Below are 17101 nucleotides of genomic sequence, written 5' to 3'. Positions count from 1 at the left end.
TTAGGACTAACGTGCACTATGTCCTTTGTATTGTAATTGACAATTTCGTTTTGTACATTTCACATTTTCGCGTTTCGAATACGGTGTGTAGTAACGGTCTGACGATATTTATTCGCATCACGTGTACAGAACAACGGTTGTTAGCAAGCATATGCAGCCACTCCCTGCATAATCTCATCCGACAGTCGCTTTTTAACGTTTCTACTTAATTCATAAAATGTACAAGTATGGGAGAACGTTAGCATTTGTACTCATTATTATTTGACATGTTCGCCTAAATATACATCGATTGTTAATTGCGGTGCGTTAAACGATAACCGTTCTACTCCCACTCGGTGCGTTTGCATTGTGATATCATATCAACGTACGATTCTATTATGAACCTTGCTTAAGTCTGGCGATGGTATTTTTATAATATCGCGTAACAAGAACGATAAACAGTGACGGTGCTTTGTTTCGATCGACTTACAAATAACACGCACGAGAACTATACAGTTGTGAAGTACAATAAAATGTAAAGTGTCTTCTTGTCACTTCGAAAGAAGATTGCCTTGAGATTTTCTAAAAGTAAGTTTTACATTCTAATCTAGCCACGTGATGTTGTATATTTCCTTCTTATTTTATGCATATTGCCGGCTTAATCGAAGCTACTAAATATTAATACATTTTACAATGTCGTGTAATAATGTATAATGATCCTTAGAATTATAAGACATTTTTTTCAAGTGAAAAAGAAAGAAATATTGTATCATTTATAAAGCTCTATACGTTCTTAACGATTAAACAATTTGTAATTATTTATATTAAACGCTATTCTTTAAATTACATATGAAATTTTTCTGTTGCTGTTAAATTGAATTTCGAGAAATGTTTATTCTATGCATTAGATATATAAAAAATATCCGAAGATTAATCAGAGAAATATGAAACACTGCAAAGAAATGCAGATTCTGTTATCTTTCATAAAAAAAATTTGAGTCATAACGTGACTCAATATTTGGAATCATCTGTGTGTGAAGTATTTCTAAAAGCAAGGTAGTTGATTTACAACAGTTCCCACGAATTGTACGATCGCGATTCTACTTAAATTATTCATTCAATCAACTTGATTGTGCACATTGCATTTACTGCCAATTTAACGCGTACACATTTTTCACAAGGTACGACTAACATTCCCGTCTCTCTGATAAAACGTTCGTTTCTAAGTGAAATATTAAAAGAAAATAACGCGAGAAACATTCATTATCGCATCAACGTGCGCTTCTTATGCTTCTTCTCTACCGATTTCGCTGCGTCATGTTTGAGATTTCGACAAAGGGCCATTTACGTTCAGTTGTATTGGATTATTCGCGTCCTGTTGCTCCTTGATCGGGTCATCCTCGAAAGTGTGCATTGGCTCGATGCAGTACTCTTGGCCGCAAATCTTGCACGCCTCGAAGTGTGGCTTGATCGAGCTCTGTAGCTTCTGAAATGAGAAATGCGAAGAGCACCGAGTCACGCTGGTATTGTGGCGGTCTGCAATTTGAATTAAACTGGTAGGGGTCGCGTTTACCTCGACGCAGGTGTTGCCATTGGCTCTGACGAACTCGTAGATAGCGAAAGCGGGTATGCAAATGAGCGAAAGGGAAGCTATTCCCCAGCCGATCGCCTCTGCCCACAATGGGTACTTGTACTCGCCGTTGTGGTAGGTTGGTGGTTCATAATCAATTAAGCTAAATACCCACACGGCCTGAAACAGCGAGTGATTTATGGAAACGCGAGACGCGGTGCGGCGGTCAGTTTCCATACGATGTTAGATCATTACGTGTCGCAGATGTAATTGCGGTGTCTGGTCGAAAAATATTCAGCACCCACGTTTTGATAGATAAAAAGTTATCTTGACCACGGAAATTAGTAAAGCGGATAAGACGAATAAAAAAAATGTATCAGAATAATTCTTAAAAAAGAAAGAACTGAATTTTAAGTGACAATACATGATTTACGATTTTGTTTGGGAAATATTTTTGTGTAGCTTGAGATTATTCTGGCATATTTATTTGTTCTAAGAAAACACGTAAAATTGTTTTCAATATTTTGTCAAAAACCGTCGAAATCAGTGTAATTAATCGTACTGGTAAACAAGAAGAAGTATTGAAACAGTAGGTCAGCAAATACTTCGATTAAGTCAGTCAGTAATTTTAACTTGCCATATTTACATGAAACTTGACACATGAGATAAAAATTTGATTATTAATGGCAAAGTTGACGTAGTACTGACTAATTAACCTTCATGATTGAATAACATGTTCTAATAATAAGTACATGCAAATTGTATGTATGTATACTTGTTTTTAATAGCGCATACGATGAACTTTACCATGATAAGAAGAGGCGCAGCAATAAGCCAGCAGAAACGGAAGTACATGGACGGCATACGTCCTGTCATCTCTTTCACGTTATTGCACAATCGTCGTACACCGTAAAACCAAGAAATCGCGATTACCTCGAAGAAAGCTAGAAACATTATCGATATCGAAGCTGCGTAGTGATCTATCAATTGGAAAAAGTAAATGCCACCCTGCAAAATGAAATCAATTGAAAATCAGTCACAAATGGAAATATAGTTGCAGCAAATAGACATTTGATATTATAATTAAATACTAATTATTATTTTGTGGGATTTAATATAATTGAAATAATGTACGTTTCATTTTACGCGATGCAATTTTATTGAAGCGTTTTGCAATTTCCTTTCCAATGTTTTTCTTTACTTAATTAGCAAATAAAAATACTTACAGTTAAGTTTTATCTAGTGTGGTTGCGTAATATTATTTTATATAAAAATAACGCGTACAACGTGTAGAAGTAAATTGTTCATTCTCCATTAATTACATAAAAACTGTTGTTTCTCTTACGTTAGAAAATGGGGTGGATAAAATTGAAATTGGTTTTAGCTTTAACGAAATTTGTCAAACACAGGTAACTCTGTAAAATTTTTTTCACGATTCGCTTTTTAACGACTTCAGAGAGAAAATTCTGATTTCATTTCCACGTAAAATGCTAAAAGCGGTGGCAAAAAAAAAAAGTGAAGGTTTTCCTTTACAAAGTTATACGAAAACGAGTTTATTTTTTAATTAAAACTTTGACACAATTCTTTCATCAAAGTTTAGTCCTCTCCAATTTTGTGGAAGAATATCTACATAGAGGAGGACAATATTTATCTTTAATACGTGTAAACTGTGAGGTTGCATGCAAATGAACATTGATCTTGATGTGTTTTAGTTCTTTTCTTTTCAATTCGCGTAATGTTTTAATAAATATATCTCCACGGTAGAACGTCTTTCGTTCTGGATTTTTTGTCAACTCTCCACGCAAGTATTACTAATTTTTACAAAACTTACAATCGTAAATTCTAAATACACATTATAAACAGAATATCTTACCTGTGAGATGTTTGGGAGGCCGAACAGAAAGGATACGACGCATATCAAAAGTACTAACATTTCGTGACAGACTAGATGACGTTTCACCCAATTAGGAAAGCCATCTTGTATGGACGTCACGACTACTTCCACTATCGCAAACTGAAACAGTCGATGTTTAACGGTTGAACGGGTGATTAAATGGATTTAGGTGTACGTTCACCAGGTTTGCCACGTACCTGACTATTCAAAGAGAGGCAGACTAGCATAAAGAAAAATAACACAGCCCAGACTTGCGACGCTGGCATCTTGGCTAACGCTTGCGGGTAAACAACGAATACGAGGCCAGGTCCTTGAACGGAAATTATGATTTGTCTATAAAATTGTAGGAGAAGTTAATCTGACATTGACTGATACCATTCAGACGAAAGTAATGGGTCGTCCTAAAAGTTCGTGCCGATTTTTGGTGGGTGCCACGCGGATAGGGTTTGAATCGAGAATTTGGTCGAGATAGAAAATCATGTAGAAAAGCTTCTTGCTGAAAAGCTCGAGAGATTCTGAAAGAACGGGATTTTCAAGCTGCTAGAAAGATGGAAAAAGATTGTGGAACAGAGTGGCATCTGTATAATTTAATTATCAATTTTTCTTCAAAATCGGCACTAACTTCGAGGACAACTCAATATATAGAATATTCTTGTACCACTCCGCAAAGTAGTTTACGTTTTAATATCTCTTGAAACCATCGTTTCTACTGAGAACAATGGAATTCCCTACTAAACTTGCCGCAATAATAATTCGTTCGTCACATTATGTTATACAAAGTGCTCATTTGCACGAACAAAACATCTGATTCGTGTGAACTATGTCCTTTATAATCTTAACGTCGAAATTATAATTGCTAAGTAACGGCCAGGTGATTTCACGTACCATCTGTTAAGACAGCCTGGACGGTCATATTTTGTTCCACAGCGATGTTGCCGATGGTGGCGAACGAGAATATCCCGACGAGTAGGCTGCTGAACGCGTTTATGAGCGAAACAGCCACGCTGTCCACTAAGATGGTGTTGTGGAATTTGTTGTAACTCGCGAAGCATATCATCGAGCCAAATGCTATGCCCACGGAATTGAAAATCTGAGCGGCCGCGTTGATCCAAACCTGCGAACGATGCGGCAGTTTCAAATACGTTTCTGTGGGAATCGAAGTGTAAGCAATGCGTGGGTAAAAGAATCACGTCGACGAAGAGGCGGTTCAGAATTTCGACGAGATAAGCGAAATTAGGAAACGAGGCGCGAGTATATTTCAGAAATAAGTTAGAACGATCGTTTCTCGTACGAGTCGCGTTCCCCGTTCCGAGCATCAGATTAGCCGTTTAACGGATCGTTCCACGACGAGGTGATTCACGTCTCTTGTATCTCATCAAATGATACACACGGCCGGGTGAACAATGCCTGCTTACCTTCGCATCGCCGAGCAGCTCCCAGCGAGGGTGGAAGAAGAATTGCAGACCCTTGTCAGCACCCTCGAGGGTGAGGGACCGCGCGAGGAAGACGACGATTAGAAGGAATGGCAGGGTCGCGGTCAGATATCGAACCTGCGCCGACGACTTTATGGACTTCCACACGGAGAAGTAGACCATTATCCAGGCAGTAATTAAACAAGCGACCAGCTCCCACCTGAGCGCGCCAGACTCCTCGATCCCCGTGCTGATTTGCAGCACTTTGTTGCTAAATCGCGAAACGCGAACAGATAGAGAGAAGGGGATACGAGAAATGCGTGAGTGACGTAGCACCAGTGCCGGGTCGAGGGTAATTCTGACTAAATATACTAACAGTAACCAATTATTTGAATGCAATATCGGAGTAACTGTTCTGACCTATGGATATTTAGTTTCGAAGCGTTTTTCACTTCGAGGAGGTGAGTTTTGTATCTAAAAAAATTACTCGAAAAATTCCTCGGACGGCGTCCTCGAGGCGTTCGGCCTGGTTCGGTTGTCGTTGGCGCTGTACGCTGGTAGCCAACAAGCCGGCGTGTTCCACGAGTTGTCGCAGCCAGACCATGGTTGCTTTGCTCTGAACGCCGCAAAGAAATAATATATAGCGTAGGCTATTATCACATTATGGTAGGTCGACATCAGAAACGATATTATTACCGAGGACAAGCCGGCTCCTATTTCGACAAAACAAAATCGATTCGGTTTCGTTCGCTCTCGATCATCTTCGTGGAAGCGTTAGTGAATGAACTGTGATGTGTACGAAGCTAACTACGTAGCAGCACTGTCTCGCAGTTATATACTATCTGTTATCGTAAACGTACTGCTAAATTAAAAAAAAAACAAAACAAAAAATAGGCGATTCTCATCGCTCTTTGTTTTCCATATCATTTAAAAGAATTCTTTCTTTACTCGAAAATCACTGTATTTTTCTTATAGAGCTTTAATTGTTTAAATTTGATGCTTTCAAAATGTAAAGGATTATTTTCATAAACAGATTAAGTGTAATATGTGTGCTATATTAGAAAATTGTTGTTTCCTGTTTTCTATAGTATATGAACGAACACGTTGTTATTATTATTGTTTTAAAGCATTGTCATACATACCTTTAAACAATGGACAAATCTGACCGAGAGCACCGATCGGTCCTCGTCGCGTGAATTGTCCAATACTAAGTTCCATATACAATAATGGTACGCCACATACTACAAGTATTAAGAAGTAAGGGATCAGGAACACACCTAGCAACAATTGAAAATATTTTAGCTACAGTCGATTTAAGTATTCGAAATTAATTATATTAAAAATTAATGGCTACAATGTGTAGTCTCGCAAAATGTTTCCCCAAACTATTGGACGCGTTTTGTTTTCATGAAACGTACTTTGAAAAATATGCGAATTGATATCTTTGTTACACAGCATCTGGCAGTCTATTTATACAATAATTATTCTGGCTATCGAACGAAAACTAAGTGTCGAGATTAAAGTAGATTAGGATTAAGTAAAGAGGATAAGCAATGTAAAGTAACTAATGGCACAAGATGTGTCGTGGAAATTATTGGAATTGCACGGTACTGATGTTCCAAGAAGACAAAAACAAATCAAGCATTCGATTAAAAAACTGAGACTAAAGAATAGCAACGGAATGACTTGACTGTTATCATATTCTTGCAATCACATATTCTTCTGATAATTCATTTTCTCAGAAAAATGGCTATTACACTCTTAATTACTCAGAATGTGTCGATTCACGTTGCAAAAATATTTTACACGTCCCTCTATTTTTAAACATCATTCTTCACCTAACTTTCTAGAAGTCTAATTACGCTACCGGTAATTATTACGCAGGTTAATGAATCAATTTTATATTTATCGCCATCGTGAACCTGCGTGCAAACGTTTCTTTCTTTAATTCCCTCGGTACGGACGACGAAAAACGTCGTTACTAAATCTGCCCGTAATATGGATTTATTAAAGGTTGCATTAAACACGACTCGTACGTAATAGTACTCGTGGTTAATCGTCGTTCTGTGGGCAGTAACAAGGTCACTGGATGTAACTCTTTATTCGTAATAAAGGATGATCGCGGTCCGGTGGATTACGAGTTAATTTCAGGACGATCGTTTAGTCCGGGCAAATTACTAAAATGTATTACTGTTATTCACAAACAAGATCGCAAGCATTACACGTGTCCCGCTTCCTATCGCCACGTTCCGTTTTCAATATTCGTTAATTGCCCCTCGTAATTGGCGGCTCATGCCACGCGCTCTTTTACCATCTCTCGAGTTGAGCAAATTCGTTTCGTTTCTTCCTTCAACAAACATCGTGCTCGTGCAGTTTTCATCGTTCAACTCATTTAATGCCATTACTCAGACAACGAGCTTTATACGTGCACATTAAAGTGGACATTTTGCAGATTAGAAATACGATTTCCATATTTTTATAAGCTATATATTCGTATGAGCTATCATAGGTAGCTTCTTACTGGAAATCCTACATTTTGCGACTGACTGTCGCAGAAATTCGGTCGCGTTCCCTGTTTGACGCTGCAACAATTATTAGTTTCAGTTCTGTGTGCCATCGAATTAATTCGAACCGCGTTGGTACTTCTCACGCACATGTAAATCAATTCTATGAACGTAGGCACCGTGCTAGTCGAACGAATCAACCGGTACACTCCGATCTGACTTTGTGATTCATGCCACAGCTTGATTACCGAAGTAATCATTCCAGCACACGTTGTTATTCCACAATGATATCATTCACGGTTTCGTTCGTTTTTAATTTAGAAAATAAATTTCTTAATTCTTTGTCGCCCTTCTTTAACGCTTCGTTTGCTCGATCATTCCTTTTTCAATTTTGTCTGGCACGAAAATACGACGACGGCGTTGCTGCGTTCCTCTTCCTCGTTGGTGATAAACCTTCGAATGAGAGAACTCAGCAACGGTAGTGATAACGTTGATATCCGCGTTCCTTCCTTTTGGCACGGATTTTCCCACGAAAACGTAAATGAACACCGGTCGCGTAAATGGCGTGCTGGTCTCATGCAAATCAGTGTTCCACATATCTCGTGTTCTCGTATTCCGCGGCTCCACGTTCCAACTGACACTGTTTCGGAAATGTTCCCCGCCACATTTACGTAACACTTGCAACCTATGTATACGTGTTCGTGGATATTACGAATCGTATGGTTTCTTGTTTCTGGAAACTTCACTGAAGTAAACGTTTCGCGATTAATGAATGCGAGAAGAATTTCCAGCAATTTGAATATCAAAACCCAAGCAAGTGTTATTATATTTTACGTACATATAAATGAATTAACCCTACAAATCAAGAATTAAACCTCAAACCCCTTTGGTACAAAATTTAAAAATAATTCGAGATGCAGTTACTCAGCAACTCCAATCATATATAAGGTATCCACAGGTAAACGCATTCTCGCGAGCCTGTAATTTAGGAAGAAAAAAAGAAAAGTGGAAAATCCGACGGCGGCTGGTAACTGAGAAAGGTGCGTGCCAGTTGATCACGGTTGAAATCAGATCGTGGCGCTCTCGCTCTGGTTTTCCGGTCGTCCAATTTAACGGGCGCTTGATCGAAATGATACTTGACCGATTATTACCACCGGTGTCATTGAAATCATTTGCGATGCTCGCTGGTCTGGCCGCTATCCGGCAAGGTCATGTATCAAGTTCCGCGAGCGGATTGCGCCACGTCCGGGCTCCGCGTCGAGACGCGCGCTCGCGGACTTTGAAAATTGCCGGGAACACGATACGCGCTTGCGTTACGGGCCGAGAGAAGGCTCGTCCTTGCTCTGGATGCGCGCATACCCGCTGGGACCAACCGCAGAACGGGGATGTTACAGAAAAATGCCCGCGAAACACCTTGGCACACGCTGGGACATTATACTTGAAGCTTTTACCTTGGCATCTTGCTTTAGAATGCGCACGTTTAGCGTCGAGAAAGGAGAGAAGGTCGTTGATGCAGTTTGTAAGATAAAAGTTGCTTTAGTGATAGTTCTTTATGATAATTTTTTATATTAGAATGAATGTTAGAATGCGTGGATCGGGAGAAGTGAAGTCTAGTGAAGCTTTGTTTAAAGCTGTTGATTTTAGTAATCATTTTTTACGGTAATGTTTGGTATTGGAATGGAACTGTCAACACTTTCTATCATTTCGCGTGTGAAATTAATTTGCGAAGATGACGGGGATGTTAACAGTCTGTTTTGCTGCAATAAATGCTAGAATGTTGACACGAGTTCGCTGCGAGAAAAATTCGTAATGCATTTATCGTGGCGCGCGATATCTCGGGTATTACTCTGCTCTATTGCACTTGAAACGAGAGTTATATCACTGAAAAATAATGCTGATTAAATAATATCATCCTCATCGACAGACTTCCTTATCGTTCATTTGTATTGATAAAAAGTGCTGTAACCCATATTCTTACCGGGACATGCTAAAAGAATAAGTGCGAATGTATACTTGCATTTAGGCGCTCGTACGAAAATGGCGTAATCTATTTTAAATATTGGGACAGGATGTTCGAAAATGGTATTTTTCATTCGATAGTTCGTCGCTAGTTTCCCATTTAGCAAACGTGTTCTGCACTAACGATGCACAGAATGAATAAACACGTACTCTTTTATCACTGGCGCACTAATCGCAACAGAACGTATGTATGTCACTACAACGACAATCTGGCACGTACAAATTTGTTTTAAATCAACCACATACTTGAAATGTCGTGGAATTATCCTCGACTGAAACATACTTCTGGTATCGTTAACAATACGCTTCTCTTTCTTTCCCTTCGACTCCTTGTTTTTAATTACATTTAGAAAGCGTGGAATATTATATAGAACGGGTCAATTAATTGTACCATCTAAGTGGTGTTATTTCTTTAAAAAATTCTTGTAAAAAGCTTCAAGATTAATAGATGTATGAAATTAAATTGCCAATATAGAATATAATTTGCACGATCGATAGATAACAATAGCAGCTTTGAAATATGTCTCGTAATACTAAGAAGTTCCTCCAAGACAATTGGGGTGAGAATAATTGAAAGACCAACAGAGTTAAACGGAGTACAACTGTTGTCTCCTTTTCACTGCGGTAAGATAAGAAAAATTCTACACTCACCGCCACCACTTTTGTAGCATAGGTAAGGAAATCTCCAAACATTCCCGAGGCCAACAGAGTAACTGATACAAGCCAGGACAAATTGCACTTTGTTGGCCCAGTGTGGTCGTCTCGGTTGCCTGTAGTCCCCGGGGTCCTCGGCGTCTGCATCGTCCAAGCTGGTGGACACGGATAGGTCATCCTCGAATGATCTGAAATTGGATCAGGGGACATTGTAAGTTTGCAAACTGCGCAACAACTGTAAATTTGCACACAGGTTTGTCGCGAAATAAACGAACGATATCGTAAACATCCTCCAGTTCGTTTAATCGATTTCAAAGAAACGAGTCGACTTTTAGATTGTAAATATTTTTCTGAACTGTTTAAAGTTCTCTAGAGCCGTCTAAAGTGTAACAAGTCCTGTCTACATCGTTGAAACAAGATACCATTCAACTTCTCATGCTAATTTTATGCAGCACTAATAAGCTGCCCGATCTACTTCGCAGAACGTAACGAGACGGTTCAAACACGGTTGACATAAATTAGATATTTAAGGAACGGTCAATTTACATAGGCTATATGCTGAACAGTGTTATGCAAGCTATTGCATATTTATCGAGCACTCGATACACGTTTCGCCTGTTGATACGAAGCGAGACACGCCTTCTATCAGTAACGTCAATCGCAATGTTCATTCACGCTACACGTTTTGAAATTATTTAAGGAAACAGCTCGCGTTCTGCTTAATATGTCGTCGTAAACCTTTTCCCACGAGCAATTCTAACAATTCTAACTTCTGAATGTTCGAGAAAAATGGCGATCTCGGTTATGGAACAGGACTGTCTGTAAAACGGCCGAAAAAAATGTGTTCGACTATTTGCAGAGCCTTATGAAGCGTGTGTGCACATCACTTTAACCTTGATTTAAAACGGATGAAAGACATGTATAGGTTCAAATATTTGGAATTACTCACCAAAGTATTCGTATGCTTACATTTGCAATTCTTAACGAGTGACATATATATTTATATACGCGTACGACTGAAATCTTTAAACCAATACGATACAATTTACCGAACGCACAAAAAGGACTTTTATTATTTTGGCCTCCTAATATTATTTATATACAATAATAATAATTTTTTCACTTAGAAACTTGGTCCAGACAAACAGTGTACCATTTCACTCGTGTTTAAGGATCTCAGTAGGGGAGCAGTTTATGCTTTTCATTCGTTTGAAATTGTTAGGAGGACCTGGAAGATTGATCGTGGACCCATTTCAATGACCGTCGGCGCGGAGGTAAAGAAATTAAGCCGCATGGGGGGCCTTATTATGATTAACTGTCATGTGAAATAAGGGTACGAACGTAGCTACGAATGACCTTCGTATATTTGAGTATTGTGCATAATAAGCGAGAGGAACGAAGCGAAATTGTCACGGGTTTCACCGTGTGACGTATCGCCCGTCACGGCAGTGACAAAAACGTCACACTATGAGATAGTGAGAGTTATGGTAATCGACGAAGCTCGATAACACACAAATACGGCGCACCTGTACAAATTCCTCCGGCATTGCACATCGCAAAAACAATGCGTAATAGCTAAGCTGCGGGGCAATGATAATAAGTTACCGCACAGGCGTAATTGAGTTCTGAATTTGGAGCTGGAGATGCAGCATTTGTTACGGCATAATTTTGACCTCGTTTTATTTGCAAGCGCGTTAACGACTGCATAAGATAGGTTCGAAATGTTCGCCTTTTTTTCCTCGTGTGAAGTTTAACTCGCGGCCTCGCCAGACACGATAACGAATCGATTTAGCAGTTCGCGGGTTAAGTACCGATTTCAGATATGCCGGACAATAGCGAACGAAGTTTCACTTTTAGAGGAGCGACGTAATTTATGGATGAATTAATCTCGTAAAACAAAAATTTAGTTGAATTAAATACATTTTTTGAACCTTGCACTTTTGAAATGTCGAAAATAAACTTGAGATCGATGAATTTATCATGGAAGACGGTTTGAGTAATTTAATAGAAATGGATATTTGATTAGAATATCATGGTAATTAAGTATATTTACCCGCGAGATTTTAAGCGATATATATAGAACTAGGATTGAAATCGATCGAATCGATGATGTACAAACTCGTTTATCACAAGTCTAATTAAACATCTTATTGACTTAACGAAATGTACTTTCAAGTTATCTGCAGGTAAAGATAAATACTTCCCTTATCCTCTTACTCATTTTTTCCCCAACATTTTTCATTCTTTCAATCTAATCTAACACGCCCAGCTATTAACTAATAGAAGAACTTCGAGTGTTTAATTGTTTGAATGCTTAAATTTGCATTTTTTTAAATCAAAAACTAAGTAGATTGGATAATATTTGCAATGGTACTAATAGCAAGCCTGAAAATTTATAGCTTATTATATGAATAGGTTTCTAATTATTAAATATATCAACGATACATACTCCAACGACTTTAACTTAAATAAAATGCCAATAAAATCGCAAATGTTTTCAAAAGACTGCTCGATTGAGCAACTTGACGATTAAAATTACCACGACTAAGCGAAATGTCTATCAAATTTTAATCAAATGTACGTCACGTGGTTGGACCAAGTTTCCTATTCTCTTCAGCGAAGCAACCCCGTTAAACAATATCGTTTAACCATAGGTACGGTCAACAGGCATGAAAACAAGTTGCGTCGCGCAGAATTTAATTAACGCGTCCCCATAGAAATTCCGAATGTGGAACAACAATTACGGCCCTTTAAACGGTCCACTCCGATTTCAGTGGAGGAAGCGGGACGGCTACAACAATGTACCGCATGAACACCTACTTATATATAACAAAAGTATGGTCTTACATTGTACACCTATTATCCACTTACGTCTCTGGGACAATACGCTGAAATTGCAGTCCCTGGATGACGAGACCACGCAGCGCAAGCCGTTCGGACGTACGCGGCATTTCTAGCCACCGAAATCGCGGCTCTACGCAAGCATGACAGCTCGATTTGTACTGTACCCTGGTGTTCGACGATAAATTGCAACCGCGACGAGAAAGTTTCTCTCGCTGCGACCACGCATGACTTCGTTCTCCTAGACGCGAGGGAAGCGCATTTTTCATGCTATCAACGCGATCTGTCGGATACCAGTTTCCAATATTTAATCAAGAGACACGCGGTTCAAGCGCGACGACGATTGCGAGAAGATTTCGTTATCGGAAAACACGTACGCGTTCCCGAGATACGCGTTCAGTGACGTGTTTTGCGAACCAACTGAACCTAATGCACCGCGAGTCTCGCTTTTATGCAACCAGAGCAACGAAGACAGCGAAAACAGCATCTTCTGCTGTTTGTTTTCATTGTTAGACGGAAGATGTAAATCCATTTGGCAAATGCGAGATCCAACCGTCGATCTTGTACTTATCGAGGCTGATTTTCTGTGAAAACGATTAAACTTCCCGGGGATATTTTTATCTCCGGATCGCGCTGATACTATCTTTGCTACTCCCAGTGTAACACGTTATTCTTCATTCAATGCGTGTATATCATCTTTTTATCCTAAAGGGTGAGACGTGTACAGTATTCAAGCAGACTTCAATCCATCAGCGAATTCGAGGCGGCTCAGCCAGCTGCACGAGCGAAACAAACAGTAACAAACAATCATCTCCAACTAGCGAGGGCAATTACCAATTATCGCTAAACAACACCTCAATTATAGAGCAGCTAATGGCTAAGATAGAGGTAATCTTATCAAACCCGATCGAAGCCTGGCCTAACCTTTGCGAGCGCGTAGGCTACCACCGCTCGCCAAAGAACGAACGGCAGGGTTTTGGTAAACGCGCGCGCGGGCCGCGCGAGAACCGCATGCAGGCATTCCCGGGCAAGGAGCAACCGGCGGGACATGATTCATAGCCCGCTCCTTCCGACGCTTCTCGCTGAGTATAATGTGGCTCACTTACGTCGGCGGATGTACCATGTTAAGCAGCTCTGACGGCGAAGTGGGAACTCTGCGTATCGTGAGCTTCCGGCCGTCGGAAGAACCCATGCCGATCGATGCTAGAGAGCGTATGGAGACGGAATCGGGAAACGGGCGCACGTGGTGTTGCCCGTGCCCGTCGGAGAACACGATCGATGCCCAGCTGGCCGCTGGCGGATGGTACTGATGGTGCTGATGCTCGTTCATCGTCGGATTAGATTTCACCGATCTGACGCTGGAACAACGATACCGTCCGCCGTGCGAGTCTGTTGGTCCGCGAGCGGATCTATGGACGGGCTGCTGCTGGACCGGATCCCGATGCAGCCTGGTCTCCGATTGACCGACTTGATCCCCTGACTTCGACTGGTGGATCCTCGAGTAGACCTTCTCGTATATGCTGCTGTTGCTGTCGTGCCTGGGGATGCTCCTTCTGACGCCGTTGCAGTGCGGGTTGTTCGGCACGGCGGTGGCGGCCACGGTGATCTTGCGAGCGGTCGCCTCGCCGGTGCTGAGCAAACGACCCCGTTCCTCGGACGGTGAATCTGAATCGGCGTCGTGATGGTGGTGATGCTGATAGTGCTGGTGTCCTATCCTTATCACGTCAGGATCCATGTCGTCCGAGGCGTCCTCCTCCTCCGGCATCGTGCTCATCTTGCGCACGCAGCTGCTCTGCTTGCCGATCACGCTCTGGTGTCGAACACTGTTGCCGTGCGCGTTCGTCTTGCCCGCGATCGTGTCGTTGCTGCCGTTACCGTTGACGTCGTTATTGCTGTCCGTGGCATTCATGATGGCATGGCGATCTAATGGCAGAAAGAGAGAGGAAGAGAATGAAAGAGAGGCAGGGGGACGGCGAGCGAGTCGGTATAGGGGTGGAAGGTAGAGAGAGAGAGAGAGAGAGGGAGGGAGTGAGAGAGAGAGAGAGAGATAGAAAGGGTGAGAGACAGAGAGAAACAGAGAGGAATTCACAGAGAATGCTTGCACGAACTTCCGGTAATTTCATCGATGTAAGGAAGCGTGAAAACATTTGCGGACGGTTCGTTCGTTGGGCTCGATTCCATTCGACTCTTTACCTTTATGCAGTTGCGGCGAAAAACCGTGCGGAACTTGTTGGCTCCGGCGAAATTGTTTTCTCTTATATACCACATATCTACGGGGATATTTTCAATGAATTATCGCTTCTCACGATGATTTATTGCTGTTGATAAACTGTTTAATTACCATACAGAGGCGCAATTACTCGCATCCGACACGATAAACCCATTTAAATGTACATCTGTACTCACAACGCAACAGTGCGCCCGGTGATAACCTTGCGCTGAGCACGTGTAATTAGGCTCTACCGAGATCCGCCGCGAACGATCCGCCGTAATATCACCGAGTTCGTTGTCCAGTTGTGTAAAAACTAGAACCGCCTGCCTTTTCGCAACATTCATAAAAGCAGCGTTCAATGAAAACGTCGGGGCCTTGAGTCGATGCGGCGATCCATTCAAACGCGCCTCGAACGAACCGGTTCTCTGCTAACGTGCGCCAACGCGCGCGCGTGTACGCCGAGCGACGAATAGCTCGAAGGAAAAGAGAACATGCACTTTTTACACATCCTACGTGGAAACGTTACTCGCGCGCGACGATCGTGTAACCAACGACAAATTGTACCGGGACGAGAGATACCACGAGTCAAAGTAACAGAGTACAGCGGAGAGAACGAAGCGACCGAGATCACGTGTTATCGAGCCAGTACCTGTCAGGTCGAAGAGTGCCTCGACCGGATCGATTGCATTCCAATGAGGCTGTTGAGATCCATCGATGTACAGAGGGCTGATAACAGGCAGACGCACTCGGCCACGTGGAACCGTGACGTTTGTGATTGATCAAAGTTTGGGTAGCCGGCTGGACAGGCGAGACACATCCGGTTGGAGTAGTCGCGAAAATCAAAACGGTCGTCGCTGCGGCCGCGCGCGATTACGATACGCCGACGTCGCGTCACGGCGACGTTGTGTGTTACGATCGTGCGTCAGCATCCGTGACAAACACACGCACACAGCCGACTATTATCGCGTTTTAAATCGGCAACGCCGTCTCGCGGGCGTCGCTCGTACTGGCGATACAACCGTTGTTGGGACTGGTGTACCTGGGGCGCCTCTCTCGGAGGAAATCGTGGCGTCCTCGTCGGCCCGATCGCCCCACCATCCAACGCGATTCAGCGTCCCTACGATTTTCGACCGTCCACAGGCCGTATCGATCGGTGCCTCGCGCGATCTTTTCTTCCAGTTGGCGCGATCGATAGACCTCCCGAGGTGCAACCGAATGGGAAGAAAGTCGGTCCGTGAAAACGACTGGCGGAAGATAAAGTGGTACTTTACGGACGCCGTTTGATCATTTCACCGCGGGAGGATTTTAAATGTAAATGCAAATGCGAGAGATAGACGAGGGAAATGAAAGTCTTTCGAGTCCGCGATAGTACGTCTGGTCGGACAAAAATCTGGGAAGCTAATTTCTTGGGGAGGACATTTGCATGCGGCCGTTTCGCCATATTTAAAAACACGATAGGTATTGTTGGTATAAATTTTGCATTAAAGAGATAGTGTTTAAAAGCCAGGCTCTTCGCGCGACAGCTCAAGAGTCGCCTGCGACGCGTGTCTGTAACAGTTCTGTAATAAATTTCGAGAACAGGTACTAGGTATTTATCACGCAATGCATCGTTCTAAGTATTGGAAGCACTATGTACTACTTTTAGAAAGTATTTACGATGTGTAATTTATTTTGAAACGATCATCATCGTTTCGATACATCGTTATGTAAACACTTTTTAGAAGAGCACATTGCTTTAATCAAATATTAAAAAGAAAGTAGAACGTCGATCGTCACATATCACGTGGACGACCGATTCTATCGTCCAGCGCTCCTCTGTCCGTAGAATCAATCAGTGGCTACAGTAATAATTAGATCATTATTTATTATTAAACACATTTTATAATTCCATGATACTCTTCTTATTTGCATATTCATGTGCACGCGTGTCATAATTAGATGTACAAAGCGTAAGAATGTTTAGCAGAAGCGTAGAAAGTGAGAAAGTCACGTAGAAATTAAGTTACGTATTTTGTG

The 17101-nt window shown here is 41.6% G+C and overlaps 2 protein-coding genes across 3 annotated transcripts in view; one reads left to right on the top strand and one right to left on the bottom strand.

Annotated features, from left to right (window-relative positions):
* Positions 1-17101, top strand: part of Ikkbeta (inhibitor of nuclear factor kappa B kinase subunit beta) — a 575876-nt gene that overhangs the window by 23836 nt on the left and 534939 nt on the right. The window lies entirely within an intron of this gene.
* Positions 1260-15878, bottom strand: Ine (solute carrier family 6 member inebriated). Of its 2 annotated transcripts, XM_076909728.1 has the most exons (12): positions 15735-15878; positions 13980-14796; positions 10030-10220; positions 5998-6132; positions 5343-5568; positions 4859-5126; positions 4329-4557; positions 3641-3753; positions 3423-3563; positions 2357-2557; positions 1553-1729; positions 1260-1465 (listed from the first exon to the last, which is right to left on the bottom strand). In XM_076909728.1, exons 2-12 carry the CDS (start codon positions 14780-14782, stop codon positions 1295-1297), a joined length of 2655 nt encoding a protein of 884 aa, XP_076765843.1. In that variant the 5' UTR covers positions 14783-14796; positions 15735-15878; the 3' UTR covers positions 1260-1294. The 2 variants fall into 2 exon arrangements, with proteins under 2 accessions (XP_076765843.1, XP_076765844.1); XM_076909729.1 differs by lacking the exons at positions 13980-14796; positions 15735-15878 and adding an exon at positions 12904-13094 and having other exon boundaries at positions 1261-1465.

The sequence above is a fragment of the Xylocopa sonorina genome, chromosome 2 (assembly GCF_050948175.1).
Source record: "Xylocopa sonorina isolate GNS202 chromosome 2, iyXylSono1_principal, whole genome shotgun sequence".
Classification (NCBI taxonomy): Eukaryota; Metazoa; Arthropoda; class Insecta; order Hymenoptera; family Apidae; genus Xylocopa; species Xylocopa sonorina.
This window is presented reverse-complemented; position numbering and strand designations above follow the sequence as displayed.

What these genes read in the sequence shown, in the direction of transcription:
- Ine (XM_076909728.1), bottom strand. Translation starts at nt 14,782, where the DNA reads ATGAATGCCACGGACAGCAATAACGACGTCAACGGTAACGGCAGCAAC. An exon ending in GATTTGTCCATTGTTTAAAG is followed by an intron (nt 5,569 to 5,997) that starts GTATGTATGACA and finishes TTGTCGAAATAG; the next exon opens with GAGCCGGCTTGTCCTCGGTA. An exon ending in CCAGGCTGTCTTAACAGATG is followed by an intron (nt 3,754 to 4,328) that starts GTACGTGAAATC and finishes TTTCCGTTCAAG; the next exon opens with GACCTGGCCTCGTATTCGTT.